General features: G+C 39.2%; 1 protein-coding gene across 6 annotated transcripts in view; it reads left to right on the top strand.

Moving 5' to 3' along the window:
- Positions 1-16,027, top strand: part of ERO1B (endoplasmic reticulum oxidoreductase 1 beta) — a 64,420-nt gene that overhangs the window by 5,458 nt on the left and 42,935 nt on the right. For 5 of the 6 annotated variants that reach the window (XM_027094104.1, XM_027094106.1, XM_027094102.1 and 2 more), the window contains exons 2-3: positions 7,986-8,105; positions 15,057-15,140. In XM_027094104.1, the coding sequence (XP_026949905.1) occupies positions 7,986-8,105; positions 15,057-15,140 (204 nt within the window). Of the gene's footprint in view, positions 1-7,156; positions 7,208-7,985; positions 8,106-15,056; positions 15,141-16,027 lie in introns of those variants that run through there. The other variant, XM_027094107.1, reaches the window with a different exon arrangement.

Genomic DNA, 16,027 nt, shown 5'->3' with positions numbered 1-16,027 from the left:
CCGCCCAAAAAAAAAAAAAAAAAACAATCGGCAGACTTTTTCACAGCTCACCGCTCACTGTCTTTGAAATATGTTTCTTGTTTTTTTTTTTCTTTTTTTGGTTTCCAGGATAGTATACTTTTCTGATTTTTTTCCCTGTCTTTCTGCAGGCCAGTCTTTCTTAGAATCCTTTGCTTGTTCCTCCTCTGTTCCTAACCGCTAATGTTGAACCTCAGGGTTCAAATCTTGTAGTCTTTCTTCTCTCCACCTTTGTCATCTCATTTAGTCTCTTGATTTTAAATACCATCTATATAACTGACTTTCAGAATCCCCAGACTAGGATTCTCAGCTCTAGATCCATACATCCAACTACCTTTTCAACCTCTCCACTTGGATAATTAATAGGTATCACGAAATTGATGTATCAGGAACCGAATTCCTGATTTTTTTTCCCCCCTCAAATCTGTCCTTCCCACAGTCTACTCCCCCTTAAACCTATGCTGCAGCCAAGCTGACTTCTCAGCTGTTCCTCAAACACGGCAGATGTGTTCTTGCATTGAGACTCTTGGACTAGCAGTTTCCTCTGCCGAGCTAACACTCTTCTCATGTATTCATGTGGTCCACTCGCTCACTTTCTTAGGTTTCTGCTAAAGCGTCACCTTATCTGCCATGTCCACTTACCTAAATTGTCGCCTTCCCTGACCATACAATATAAAAGAGAAACCCTTCATCCTTGCCTTGTACTCCATGTTCCTTTTAGGCTTTGCTTAAAACTCTTCCAGTGGCTTCCTGCCTCACTCAGTGTTGTGCACGGTACAAAAACATACTTGCTCTTTATCCCCTATTCCTGGCACGAAGCTCCTAAAAGCCTTGCAATTTCCTGAGAAATAGGGGTGCCCCTTTCAGTCGTAGCTGAGTTTATGCTAATGAGGTGACTTAGGTGGGAACCCCTAGAGAGCTTCAGGATGAGCCTGGTGCAGAAAGGCCAAGTGCTTAGAGGACTGGAACTTTCAGCCCTACCCACTGATCTCCAGGTTCGGGCAAGGGGTGCTGTAGATTGAGCTCTGTAAAAACTCATAGAACAGTGAGATTCGATGAGCTCCCAGGTTGATGAACGCATAGACTTGCTGGGAGAGCAGTGCAGAGGCACAGAACTTCTGCACGCTGCCGCCTCCCCCCATACGCCAATCAGTACCTTGCCCTGTGCATCTCTTCCGTTTGGCTGTTTCTGAGTTGTACCCTTTGCAGTAAACCAGTAAACGTAAGTAAAGTGTTTTCCTGAGTTCTATAGGCCATTCTAGCAAATTATCAAACCTGAGAAGGAAGTTGTGGGAACCCCTCTCTATAGCCGGTCTGTCAGTTACAGGTGGCTTGGGGCTGGCATCTTAAGTCAGGGCAGTCCTGTGTGTCTACACCCTTAATATTTGGGGTCTGCTCTAATTCCATGTGATATCAGAATTGAATTGGGCACCCAGTTAATGTTGGAGAGGTGGAGAATTGGTTGGTGTGAGAAAACACCAGACTCAGAAAAGCCACAATCTTAATAAAGGTCCTCTAATTCTCCTTTTACCTACTATGTAGTCCTCCTTATTGTTTCTCTGAGCCCTTGGGCAAGCTTACTGCCTCAGGGCCTTCGCCTTTAGTATTCCCAATGCCTGGAATGCTTCTTCCTCTCCCGGCCCCCCTCACCACCACCCCCCCACCAAAAAAGCATTGGTTCGCTCCTTCCCCTCTAAGTTTTGCTGAAATTTCAGTTGGACCTTCTATAATTATCCCTGTTTAAAAATTTAGCAGCCCCGATTCTGTAACACCTGTCTCAATTCTCTAGTTTTCCTCCATATCACTTTATTACTATCTGACAGACTCTATACTTTGGTCATTCATTTGTTTTTCTCTTCTATGAGAATTCTCTTTCTTCTAATATTACATTCCCAGTAATTAGAACAGTGCAGGGCTTATGTTAGGCTCTCAATAAATATGTTGGATAAATGAATAAATGAATGGAAGAGAAGTGCAAGTAAGTTATTCAGAATGAACCGCAGAAAGATAACAGGATGGTAAATGTTTAAGAGAGCTTAAGAGATGTGAAGAATAGAGTAAGAAGGTCTGATATGATGACTGGAGTTCCAGAAGGTTAAAACAGAATAGGGAAAAAGCAGTATTTTTACTGCATGTCAATATGAAAAAGACAACCCAATAGAAAAATAAACAAAAGATATAAACAGACATTTTACACAAGAATAGAAATGTTTTATAAAACATTAGAATTTTGTACCTCATTAGTGCAAAAAAAAAAATCAGAGACCCTTTCATGCTTACTAGATTGGCAAAAATGAAAACAGATTAATGTAAAATATTGGTGAGGATATGATTCAACAATAACTCCCATCCACTGTTGGTAGGGTTGTAAACTGGTACAACTGTTTTGGAAATAAGCCTGTCATTCCCTAGTAAAACTGAACATGTACTTCTAGTAATTCTACTCCTAAGCATATAACCTGGAGGATGTCTTACACACACATATATATCAGGAGATATGTACAAAAATGTTTGTATGACATTATTCTTTAGCTGATTCTGGAAATAACCTAAATATGAATTGTATTAGTTTCCTATTGCTGCTGTAACAAATTTACAAACTTGGTGGCTTAATATAACACAAAGTTATTATCTTATAGTTCTATGCCCAGAAGTCTGAAAATTGGTCTTAAAGGTGTGATAAATGTGTGAACAAGGCTTCTTTCTCCCTTTCTCTAGGGGAGAACCGTTCCTTGCCTTTTCCAAGCTTCTAAAAGCTGCTGTGTTCCTTGGCTTGTGGCCTCTTCCTCCATCTTCAAAGCCAGCAGTGTAGAATCTTCCAATCTTCCTCTGACTCTGACACACCTGTCTCCCTCTTATAAAGAACTTTGTATTGGTTCCACCGGAATAATCCAGTGTAATCTCACCATCTTAAATTCCTTAACTTAATCACATCTGCTAAGTCCCTTTTAACATAGTCACAGGTTTCAGAAATTAGAGCATGGACATCTTCGGGGGGCCATCTCTCTGCTTACCGTATATAATAGATCAACAATAGAACAAATAAGTCATGACATTTTCAGATAATGTAACATTTACAGCAGTGAAAATAAATGAGCTACTATAAAATTCATCATCTTGGGTAAATGCCAAAGTAAAATGTTAGCAAAAGAAGCACATCACAGAAGAAGTCACACATTAGATTACGTTCATGTTAAAGTTCAAAAACAGGAAAGAATAATCTAAGTACATTGTTTAGGGATACATATGTGATGAAATTATAAAGAAAAGAAATAAACGAAAGTAAAATTTTTACCTCTAAGAGGAGGGAGATGGATATAATTAAAAAGGGACTTCAAAGATACTGGTGGTATTCCATTTCTATTTATAAATTTTATTTAGATATGATTGACATAATACTGTATCAATGTTAGATGTACAACATAATGATTTGGTATCTCTATATATTGTGAAATGATCACCAGAATAAGTCTAGTTAAAACCCATCACCATACATTATTAGAATTTTTTTTTCTTGTGATAAAAACTTTTAAGATTTACTTTGTTAGGAAGTTTCAAATATATAATACAGTCTTATTAACTGTAGTCACTGTGCTGTACATTACATCCCCCTGACTTTATAGCTGGAAGCTTATACTTTTTAACCCCCTTCCCACATTTCCCTGAACCTCCTACCCCGGCGCCTCTGACAGCACTAATCTGTTCTCTGTATGCATACGCTTAGATTTCTTTTTGGTTTTTGTTGTTGTTGTGTTTTGTTTACACTCCACGTGTAAGTGAGACTGTATGGTATTTATCTTTCTCTCCCTTAGTTCAGTAAGCATTATGTCCTCAAGTTCCATCCATGTTGCAAATGGCCAGGTTTTATTCATTTTCATGACTGGATATATTGGGTATATATACCACATTTTCTTTATTCATCCATCAGTGGATACTTGGATCGCTTCCGTACTTGGTTATTGTAAATAATGCTGCAGTGAACGTGGAGCTACATATATCTTTTCAAGTTAGTATATTTGTTTTCTTCAGTTAAATACCAAGAAGTGAAATTGTTGGATCTTGCGGTAGTTCTATTTTTAATTTTTTTCTGGGCCCTCCATACGGTTCTCCATGGTGGCTGCACCAATTTACATTCCCACCAACAGTGCCCAAGGGTTTTCTTTCCTCCACATCCTCACCAACACTTGTTACTTCTTGTCTTTTTGATAATAGCCATGCTGACAAGTGTGATGTGATATCTCATTGTGGTTTTGATTTTCGTTTCCCTGATGATTGGTGATACTGAGCACCTTTTCGTGTACCTGCTGGCCATCCATATGTCTTCTTTGGAAAAAGGTCTGTTCAGATTCTCTGCTCATATTTTAATCAGATTATTCTTTGCTGTTAAATTGTGTGAGTTCTTTATATATTTTGAATATTAACCCCTTACTGCATATGATTTGCAAATATTTTCTTCCATTCCATAGGTTGTCTTTTCATTTTGTTAGTGGTTTCGCTTTGCTGTGCAGCTTTTTTTTTTTTTTTTGAAGTTTTTTCCTTTTTTTAATTAATTAATTTATTTTTGGCTGTGTTGGGTCTTCGTTTCTGTGCGAGGGCTTTCTCTAGTTGTGGCAAGCGGGGGCCACTCTTCATCGCGGTGCGCGAGCCTCTCACTATCGTGGCCTCTTTTGTTGTGGAGCACAGGCTCCAGACGCGCAGGCTCAGTAGTTGTGGCTCACGGGCCTAGTTGCTCCGCGGCATGTGAGATCTTCCTGGACCAGGGCTTGAACCCGTGTCCCCTGCATTGGCAGGCAGATTTTTAACACTGCGCCACCAGGGAAGCCCTGTGCAGAAGCTTTTCAGTTTGATGTAGTCCCACTAGTTTGTTTTTACTTTTGTTGCCTTTGCTTTTGGTGTCAAATCCAAAAAATCATCACTAAGACTGATGTCAAGGAGCTTAACACTTGTGTTTTCTTCTAGGAGTTTTAGGGTATCAGGTCTTCTGTTCAAATCTTTGATCCACTTGAGTTAATTTTTGTGTATGCTGTAAGATAATGGTCTACTTTTCATTCTTGTGCATGTGGCTGTATGCCTGGTTTTCCCAACACTGTTTATTGAAGAGACTATCCTTTCCCCATTGTGTATTCTTGGCTCTGTTGTCATAAATTACTTGACTGTATATTTATGGGTTTCTTTCTGGGCTTTTTATTCTGTTTTGTTGGTCTGTGTGTTTTTGTTTTTCTAGGTTTGTAATATAGTTTGAAATTGGGGCATATGATGCCTTCAGCTTTGTTTTTTCTCAAGATTGCTTTGGCTGTTCTGGGTCTTTTATGATTCCACACAAATTTTTAGGACTCTTTTATTTCTGTGAAAAATGCTGTTGGAATTTTGATAGGGATTGTATTGAACCTTTATACTGCTTTGAGTACTATGGACATTTTAACAATATTCTTCTAATCCATGAGTATGGAATAGCCTTCCGTTTATTGTGTCTTTAATATTTTCCATAATAAATTATAGTTTCTAGGTCTTAAACCTCTTGGTTAAATTTTTTCCTAGGTGTTATTTCTTTTTGTTGCAATGGTAAATGAATTGTTTCTTAATTTCTCTTTCTGATAGTTTGTTATTAGTGTATGGAAGCACTACACATGATTTTTGTGTATTGATTTTGTATCCTGGAACTTGTTTATTAGTTCTAACAGTGTTTAGTCTGAAATTCTTTAGGATTTTCTGTGCATAATATCATATCATCTGCAAATAGTGAAAATTTTACTTCTTCCTCTCCAACTTGGGTGCCTTTTATTTCTTCTTCCTGTCTAATTTCTATTTTTTAAAATTTGGTTATATACAGTGTTTGTCGTAGTAGTAGCCTTTAACAGTTGGAAATAAGTTCACAGTAATTTTGTATGCCTTACTCCAGCCCCTACGCAATTAAAATTTTTAAAAATACTGTGGTTTACTAACTAAAAGTTAACAATTTAAGAAGAATTTGTAAGAATGAGCAGTCGTGGATAAAATATTTTTAAAGCCTAGAAAGATTTTTGGTGTGTATTTTGTTTCCTCTTTTCCCCCCTTTCATTATTTAGGGGCCTAGAATTTGAAGTTTTGTAAGCAGTAAGCTCAGAGCAATGGAATGAAATTTGGTGGAGTTAGTGACAGGATCTTAGTAAGTGCGATAGCAAAGCATAGAAGAACTTCAGAGCCACAATTATTGATAATGATTCCTTTTCTTTATCTCAAGATAATATAGCTCTAACTCTTTATGTTGTAGGGAGTTTGGCGACACATTTATACTCCTAGGGAAAAAGCGTGAGACAGAAACAACTGGGAAGTTTCCATTTTTTGATCGTTCTTCGCATATGTTCCTCTTATGGATCACATGAATAACCTTTAACAGGCTGAGTCCCATTTTTTTTAATTTTAATTTTAATTGCGATAATTGTAGGTTCCATGCAGTTGTGAGAAATAATACGTAAAAATGTCATTTACCCTTTATCTAGTTTTTTCCAATGGTAACATTTTGTAAACATATAGTATAATATTATAAATAGGACATAGACATTGATACAATCATGTGTATCTGTTTTACTTGTTTCATTTGTGTACCTATGGATTAGTTCTGTATTCTTTTATCACATGTATAGGTTTGTGTCCCCACCACCAGTCAAGATACTGAAAAATTTCATCACTGCAAGGATCCTTTCTGTTGCCCTTTTATAACCACACCTACCTCCTTCCTACCTTACTCCCCCCATCAAGCTCCCATCCCCTTCTCCAGTCCCTAAGCGCTGGCAACCAGTAAGCTGTTCTCCATTTCTAAACTTTTGTCATTTCAAAAATGTTCTATCGGGCTTCCCTGATGGCTCAGTGGTTAAGAATCTTCCTGCCAATGCAGGGGACATCGATTCAAGCCCTGGTCTGGGAAGATCCCACATGCCACGGAGCAATTAAGCCCGTGCACCACAACTACTGAGCCTGTGCTCTAGAGCCCACGAGCCACAACTCCTGAGCCCGCGTGCCTAGAGCCCATGCTCCACAACGAGAGAAGCCACTGCAATGAGAAGCCTGCGCACCGCAACAAAGAGTAGCCCCCTCTCAACGCAACTAGAGGAAGCCCATGCATGGCAACGAAGACACAACACGGCTGAAAATAAAATAAATAAAATAAAATAAAGTTATTAAAAAAATGTTACATGAATGAAACCATATGGTATGTAACCTTTTGGGATTGGCGCTTTTTCACTCAGCTTAATTCCATAAAGATTCATCCAAGTTGTGCATATTAATGAGTCCCATTTTTAAATTTAGCTGAAGAATGTTTTATGGAATTTTTAGACTCTGAACTCACTTTGTAAATATCAATTTCTCTTCGATTAATGTATACTTTGAGTAGTGGATAAAAGCGTAGATTTTAAAGTGCAGTAGACTTGTGACTTAAGTCTCATGTCTACTTTGGAAAAATTATTTTAACCTTGCTAAGCCTTAATATCCTTACATGTAAAATGAGGATAATAATACCATTTCTTAGGGTATTTAAAGAATAAATGAGTTAACATATGTAGTGGTCTTGGCATCATGCCTGTCATGTATGTGTTCCATAAATGGCAGTCTAAAAGAAAGAGTTACTACAGCAATATTATTACAGCCTGTGATTTCTAGGTTAATCTTGGAAGAAGTTGCCTTAGCATTCCAATGACTATTTGGATTTTATATATGTTTAGTCAAGGGAGAAAGCATTCAATAGCTTTCTTTTTGACCGCTGAACAAGAATGTTTAGTTCTTCAGAATGGGTATATCTAATCCTTCTATTGCTTTTTATTTAATTGACCATTGTAAAAAAGTGACTGCTTTAAATGTTATATATCTTAATCAGCAAATACTAACGAAGTTGAATGCATAATTTAGCTTTTTATGTAACAGTACAGATTTGTTAAGATTGAAACATCAGTAGTTTACATCTTTTCAATTATATACATGTTTCCCCCTAGGTCACCGGTGTCCTGGATGACTGCTTGTGTGATGTTGATAGCATCGATAACTTCAACACCTTCAAAATCTTCCCCAAAATAAAAAAGCTGCAAGAACGAGACTATTTCCGTTACTACAAGGTATGGTTATAATTTCAGATTCCGTTGGTACTAAAGATTTTTATATAGCTCTCTACAGGTGCGACTCTTGCGACTCTTTTGGAAACCCATTTCTACTCAGCACCCTGTGTGTATCCTTTATCATTGGAATGTATTAAGTATTGCAGTGAAAACCTATTAGTCTTTTTGAACCCTAAGAATCTGAACTCCCTTCTTATGTTTGGGGGATTTCTCATTGTTCAATTTGGGTTTTGAGGCAGAGACTCCTTCTTCTAAAGAGGTTGAAAATGCCCAGGACTTATTTTATCAGTCTCCCTTGTAACTTAGGTTCTGTTATCCAGACACACCTACCCAGGCTCTGAGTTGTGCTGATGGCATTGTCGTGTGCTGTCGTTGTTAGTGGTACATGGTTCCACAGCAGCATTTGTTGGGTAGCTCACTGTGACAGGTGGCAAAGCAGCCTGAGGATAGAAGCAGAACACCATCCATAGTAAGACTGCAGCATTGGTTCTTAAGTCTAACAATAGTCCACGCTGGACCGTTTCAGAATAACCAATGGTAGGTTAAAGGCAGTAGCAATAACACAAATTCAAAAGAACAATGGTTTAAAAGCTGCTGTTGTGTTCTTGCTCTCAGTATTTGGTTGGGTTTATAATTTCTTTGATTTTCATTTTTAGTTTATTTTAAAAAGTAAGCATGATTTCCTTTTTTATCCTGTTACTGTATAGGTTATCTTAGTCCTTTAAATATATTTTATACATTTATTTATGTATTTATTTTTGGCCGCGTTGGGTCTTCGTTGCTGTGTGCGGGCTTTCTCTAGTTGCTGTGAGCAGGGGCTACTTTTCGTTGTGGTGCACAGGCTTCTTATTGCGGTGGCTTCTCTCTGCGGAGCATGGGCTCTAGGCGCACAGGCTTCACTAGTTGTGACACTTGGGCTCTGTAGTTGTGGCTCACGGGCTCTAGAGCGCAGGCTCAGTAGTTGTGGCGCATGGGCTTAGTTGCTCCTCGGCATGTGGGATCTTCCCAGGTCAGGGATCAAATCCATGTCCCCTGCATTGGCAGGTGGATTCTTAACCACTGCGCCACCAGGGAAGTTCCCAGTCCTTTAAATATTTTTGAAGGTTAAAAAATAAAACTTTCCAAATAATGTAAGTTGTGCAGAAAGATAACAAAGTCAAAACCTAAAGATTTGGGAACCCATCCCCTTTTCCCATCAGCCCCAAGAATATACAAAAAAGTGAATGTTTCTCCTCTATACAAAATCCTTTAGGAATACAGTTGCCATAAACTTACTTCAAAAAGAAATCTATACCTAAGCAAACTATTGTCTAACATTCTAGACATTTTACATACAAACAACACAGGTTCCAATAGCTTCTTCAGATTCCCACTCCTATGTCTATAAGTCTGTCTGCATTTGTAACTGCTTTCTCTTGCTTCCTTTCTACTGCTAGGCTTAACCGTATGAAATTGTTGCTTTTAGAGATCAGAATGGTTGAATGTTGCCAGTTTCATATGGTTCAGTCTAATACAGAGAAGGAAGTGTTCCTTCTATCAAAGACCATCCCTTCACAGAACGTCCAGATCACATGTCCACTCAATATGTCATGGCCCTCACTCTTTCACACTTACCTTTTGGGATTATATCTTCTGTTTCTGTATCCCCATAGATCTGGTCAATAGTAGGCACTCAAATATTTGAATAAATGAATGAATATCTCATTGAATCTTTATACTGAAATCCTGTTAGATCAACATTATCCACATTTTCCAGAGAATAAACAATGGTTTAGGTATCCTAAGGTAGGGTACTTTTGTTGGCTTACAAACGAAAGAGAAGTTTTATTAAGAAAAGGTGTGGAGCAGCTCACAAAATTGAAAGATAAGCTGAAGAAGCATATTTCAGAAAAGACAAATTATAGCAGGAACTAATGGCCATTCTCTTTATGATACTGCCAAAATTTTGGATCAAATTAACCATTTTCCCATATTTTAATATTACACAAGAGTCAGATTTCTGGGAGAGAGGGTCTAAATTGGTCTAGGCAGGGTCATATGACCCCACTACTTGACCAAAGGACAATTTGGTTAATAGTCCTGTTTGCATTTGCATATTGTTTCTCCAAGAGAAATTAGGGGATGTTACAGAAGGAGGAAAAATGAAAGTTGAGTAGGCAAAAATAACAATGTGGTCATTGGCTAGCCAACATACAATTCATCATCATACATGCAATTTAAAAAATGTTCCAACCAACATAATGAAATTACTGTGTGTGTAACTGGAATATATTCGTACCCTTTCCCAAAGGAGGGTAATGCAATGATCTAGTTAATCCAGTTATCTTCAAGTCTAGGATATGTGGGTGCTATCTACTCTTCTTGTAGTTCTGTCAACCTGTGAATTCAAAAAAAAAAAAGGAAATTTGACGTAGAGTACATTAGTGGTGGAAGAGGAAAGCTAAGAGAAGAGGTTAATTTTAAACACACATACATGCTTATGATTCAGCAAGCAAGGAAGTACAGGTAGAAGTAAGTCTACCTCTATCAACCAGTCACTTGGCTGCTGTAGCTTGTATTTATATTTTCTCTCTTCTACTATCCGTTACATTCCTTTATTTGCCAAGTATTTATCGAATAATTACTCTGTAGCAGAGTGTATTCTAGGTGCTGTGGATACAATAGTGAACAAAACAAAGCCTCTCACCTTATGAAACTTTTTATATGATTAGGGAGACAGACAATAAACAAGGAAACAATAAAATAGCATTTACTTTATAATCATAGGAAATTACATGGAGAAAAATAAAATTGGAGATAGAGGATAATGGGAATGGAGAAGGTAGGTAGCCCTATTTTAAAGAAGGTGGTCAGGAAAGGAAGACATTCCTGCTGTGCCATTTGAGCAAAGACCTGCCTAACGTGAAAGAGTCACCCGTGACAATCTGGAGAAAGAATATTCCAGGGAAGGGGAGTTGAACTGCAGGTATAAAGGCGCAGAGTGTTTGAAGACCAGTATAGCTGGAGGAAAGTGAATGAGAAGGAGATTTGGAGAGGTAGGTAGGGGCCAGATTAAAAAAAAAAAAAAAAAAAGAATTCCCTGGTGGTCCAGTGGTTTGGACTCCGCGCTCTCTCTGCCAAGGGCTGGGTTTGATCCCTGGTCGGGGAACTAAGATCCCGCAAGCCACTTGGGGTGGCCAAAAACAAACAAACAAGAAAACCCCTGTGCTTTCGTGTAAGCATTTAAATCAAGATCTGAGAATTAAACAATGGCTTAATAAGGCCCTGGAGTTTTTTGGGTTTTTTTAAACCACAGTGAGGCTTTTGGATCCAAAGTGTGATAAGAAGCTATTGGAGGAATTTGTACAAAAGAGACTGTATGGGTGTGAGAGAGGAAACAGAGAAAGCACTTCTGAGGCTATTGCAGTAGTCCAGCTGAAAGATGAGACGGATTTGGAATAGGCTGGTAGAGTTGGAAAAGGTGAAAAATGATCGAATTAGTGCCATATATGAAAAGTAACACAGCAAGCTCTTCTGATGGATTGAATGTAAGGTGTGAGGGTAAAAGTGAACTCAAAGATGATGCCTGAGTTTTGAGCATGTTACCAAAAGTAAAATATATATATCATGGCCAAGTGGATTTCATTCCAAGAATGTAAAGATGAGGCTTTTAGGTCTTCAATAAGATTCAGTACACATTCCTGATTTTTTAAAACGTTGACAAAGTAAGAATGACGGATACTTCCTTAACATGATAATTTCAACCCTAACATCAGCACTGCCAGCACCTTACTTCTGGGGAAACACTAGAGCAATTCTCCCTTAGGTCAGGAACCATGAGGAGGGGGTACCTACTATCTCCTTTACTGTTGGACCAAATTGGCCAGTATAGTCAAACAAGAAAAAGCAACTAGAAGCATAAAAATTTTAAAAGAATAAATAAAGCTATCTCCATTTATAAATGACAAAGTAGACCTAGAAAACTCTAAATTATTAAGTGAACACAAATAATAAAAAATGCATTAAGATAGCAGGTTATAAATTTAATATTGAAAAATCAATATCTGCATAAATACAAACAATAACAAGTTAGAAGATATAATGGAGAAGAAATCCCCATTTCCATTAGCAAAAAAAAGATAAAATATATAGGAATAAATGTATCAAGAAATGTGCAAAATCTAAAGGAAGAACGCTTCTAAACACTCCTGAAAGACATAAAACTAGGCTCGAACAAATGGACAGATGTCTTTCGTAGCATAAAGATGTTAATTCTCCCCCAAGTTAATATATAAATTTAATGTGAACCCAATAAAAATACATGTCGTTTTTTTCTGGAGCCGGACAAGTTGTCACAGGTTAAGTTCCCTGGGAAGCTGACTCTGAGACAGTGATTAGTGTCCAAGAGGTTAATTAGGGACAACTCCTGGAACCAACAACATAGGGAAGGAAAAGGAAGGGAGGACGTCAGGACTGGGCAAAGGGAGAAGGAAAGCTGTGATGCAGCCTCAGAGAAACCTCAGGTGACCCTTTGGGGGGGGTAGTTCTTAAGATGGGATAACCCCCCAGAGCTGTCCCTACTTCAGGGGGATGTCTAGGCCTTTATATCCTTACACCAGTCATTGAATGAAGGGCATTGTAGGAAGGGGTGGTGCCACCTTGGGCAAAGTGGCTCTCTTTGGCTGCAGTGTTTCCAGGGCTGGGGTTGAGCCTTTCCTTCCTGAAGGGTGACCTGAGTAGTGTGTTGCAGCGTCTATCACAACCCACTCCTTAACACTGTGTATTAGTTATCTATTGCTACGTAACAAATTAGCCTAAAATTTAGCAACCTAAGCAAACCGAGAAGGTGGCATTTGAGGAAGACCTAAAGGGAATGAGAAAGCAAGCCATGTGGATATCTGGAGAAAGAACATTCTAGGCAGAGGGAACAGCAAGAGCAAAGGCCCCGAGACCATGGTGTGCCTCATGTATTTGAGGAACAACAGACGGGGCAGGAAACTAGGGAACCAGCCCACGGAAGGCGTTCTCAGCCATTGAATTGGATTTTGAACTGAGCTGATTTTCGGAGGTATCGTATGTGGGGTGACAAAGAGAAGAGTCAAGGATGATGCCATGATTTGGCCTGAAGAACTAGAATGATGGAGTTGCTGTTTACTGAGATGGCAAGAATTCCTAGAGGGTAGAGCACGGTTTGGGAGGTGATAATAAGTTTGAGGTGCCTGTGTGTGTCCTGTGGAGATGCCAGGGAGGAGGTGGATTTACAAGCCAGGAGCTCAGGGGAACCTGCAATTCCCAAGCGTGCCAGGCGATCTTAAGCTTCTTTGCCTTTAGACATCCGGATCCCTGTGCCTAGAAGTCTCTTCCTCTAGGAAACTTCTAGTCATACCCATTTTACGTGTTACCAAGGAGGCCTTCCTGAGACCCCGCAGGCACAGTTGACCACTCTCTCCTCATGTTGCCAGTCTCTACCTCTTTTTGCCTCTTCCTTGTAATGTGCTTATTCTTTACTTCACCTAGCATGTATTTACTGAGGTGTCTATTATGTGTGCTAGGCACTGTGATAAAATAATGAATCAGGCAAAATGCCCATCCTTACAGTCAGGGGTGCAGACAATAAATGATATTCAAGTAGTGATAAGTGCTATAAAAGCATGTGAAACAGCGTGTGGGGTGCGTATCGAGCACTACTTGAGAGAGTCTGGTCAGAAAGGTCTCTCTGCTGAGGTGATATTTGAGAGAGCCTTGGAGGAGGTGAGGGGATTGAGCCATAAAAGACCTGGAGGAGCCACCAGCACAGGCACAGAGAACAGCCACCGTAAAGCCCTGAGACAGGAAGGAGCTGATGTGTCTCCAGCAAGGCCATTGTGCCTGGAGGACTTTGGGAGGAGATAGGTCAGACAGGTGGGCAGGAGACCAGGCGATGGAGTGCCGGTGGATTTACTCTAAAGGTGAGAGGAAGCCACGGGGTGGTTTTGAGCAGGGATTGGTATGCTCTGAGTTGGTTCAGAGAGATGATTATGGCTACTGTGTAGAGAATAGATGGTGGTAGGAGTAGGGAGACTCGCAGTAGTCGGGGCAGGGGCAGGTGGTGACAGAAGAGGTGGTGAGAAGCGAGTAATGAATTGTTTGCAGGGGATAAAAAAGGGAGGAAAGAAGAATAAAACTTTGATTTTTGGCTTGGGCAACGCATGCGGATGTCCTATTGAATTACCGTCTTGTTGTTAGGTTTAGAATATGAAAATCCAGAGTCTGTAGCGCGGTAAAGTGTCCTGCATGATCTTGTCTATCTCTACCCTCATTCCCTGTCACCCTCCGCCTTCCCCACTAAAAGTCAGCTAAACTAAGTCAGCGCCTTGTCACCTTTCCGCATACACGCTTCCACCAGCTAAAACACTACCTCCTCAGAGACCTGCATCCACCAGCCCCGTTATTTTCCATCACAGAACTCTGGATTTTCCTTTGTAGCACTTGGAACAATTTGTAATTAAATGAACATGCAAATATATAATTCCTGTTCCCTCCAGGAAACTGTAAGTTGCAGGGGAAAAGTGCTTTTTCTGCCTCTTTTTCCCCTAGAGCCTACACAGTGCCTGATGCATAGTGGGTGCTCAGGGCACATCTGTTAAGTGAGTGGGTGCCTGGGAGAACTCAGTCAGTGAGGTGATGGTAAGGGGCTAGGAGACATTAGAGTGTCCCGAAATGCTTTCCAGGCTCTGCAGATGAGCAGTGTGCCTGGACTTTATTCCTTTTTGAAGTGTCAGAGGACTAATAGCAGTCATTTATTTTAAAAAATAAGTATTGTACCAGGGATGTCTGAAAAACTTCAGTCATTTTAACTTCTGAGCTATATGGATGCCTCAGGATAGGATGCTTTTCCTTCACCACTGGGTCCCTGCAGCCCAGCACAGTGATACTTAGCAGTTCAGGACTGTGACACACACTGACTAATGCTCGTTCATTCTTTCTCTCAAGGTCAACCTGAAGCGACCGTGTCCTTTCTGGGCAGAAGATGGCCATTGTTCAATAAAAGACTGTCATGTAGAGCCTTGTCCAGAGGTAAAATCAATTTTTTAAAAATTGAGAGAAGAAATGCTTTCTCTTAGACTTTTAGATAAGCACGAACTGTGCGTTTTAGCTAATGTCAAAGCATTTGGACTTGTCATCAAGTTCATATGGTCTCAGCTCTCTTCTTTTTAACCAGATTACAGAAGATTTATTCTGTACTTGCCACCAGAATGGGTTTGTAGACAGTCTTGTATCCAGTGGTGTTGGTGACTGGATGTGGAAACATAGTCTGATTCTAAAATGGAGTCCTGTTCTAGGACTGGATCTGCAGTTGGCTCTTATTTCATGCTTCACTGAATCTGCATCTTGTTTCATAGGCAAAGAAAATGCTACTGCACCTTAAGTTTCAAATTTAGAGTGGGAAATAGAGTGCAAAAACTTGGGAAATTCAAGGCTTGGAGTTAGATCTTCCCTTGGTCTTGTTACGTTGGGTGGGGGGAAAAGGGCTGTACTTGTTAGTAAGGGAAAGCTACATTAGACTACATTAGACTACATTAGAAGACTACATTAGACTTTGTTTATTGACATCTAGCATAATTAATTATATCCCTCTTCAACAGTAATTAGTTATTTCCCTTTTACTTTTTGCTTTTCTCACCTAACCAGTAAAGTCTAGTTTTTTGCCTTTAAAAACAGGAAAAAAACATCTGAACCAATATTGTTTCTAAACGGAAAATTTAAAAAAATATTATTTACGTTTTCCTTTAAGAATAAAATGTTTTAACTTTTTAGTTTGAAATAATTTGAGACATACAGAAAAGTTGCAAGAATAGTACAAACGATTCCCATATACTTTTTATCCAGATTCCCCAAATGTTAATGTTTATCAAGTTTGTTTTATTATTCCCTCTCTATGTATATATTAATATTATTATTAT

This window comes from Aethalodelphis obliquidens, unplaced genomic scaffold (assembly GCF_003676395.1).
Source record: "Aethalodelphis obliquidens isolate GAN/ISIS:26980383/991018 unplaced genomic scaffold, ASM367639v1 scaffold87, whole genome shotgun sequence".
Lineage (NCBI taxonomy): Eukaryota > Metazoa > Chordata > Mammalia > Artiodactyla > Delphinidae > Aethalodelphis > Aethalodelphis obliquidens.
This window is presented reverse-complemented; position numbering and strand designations above follow the sequence as displayed.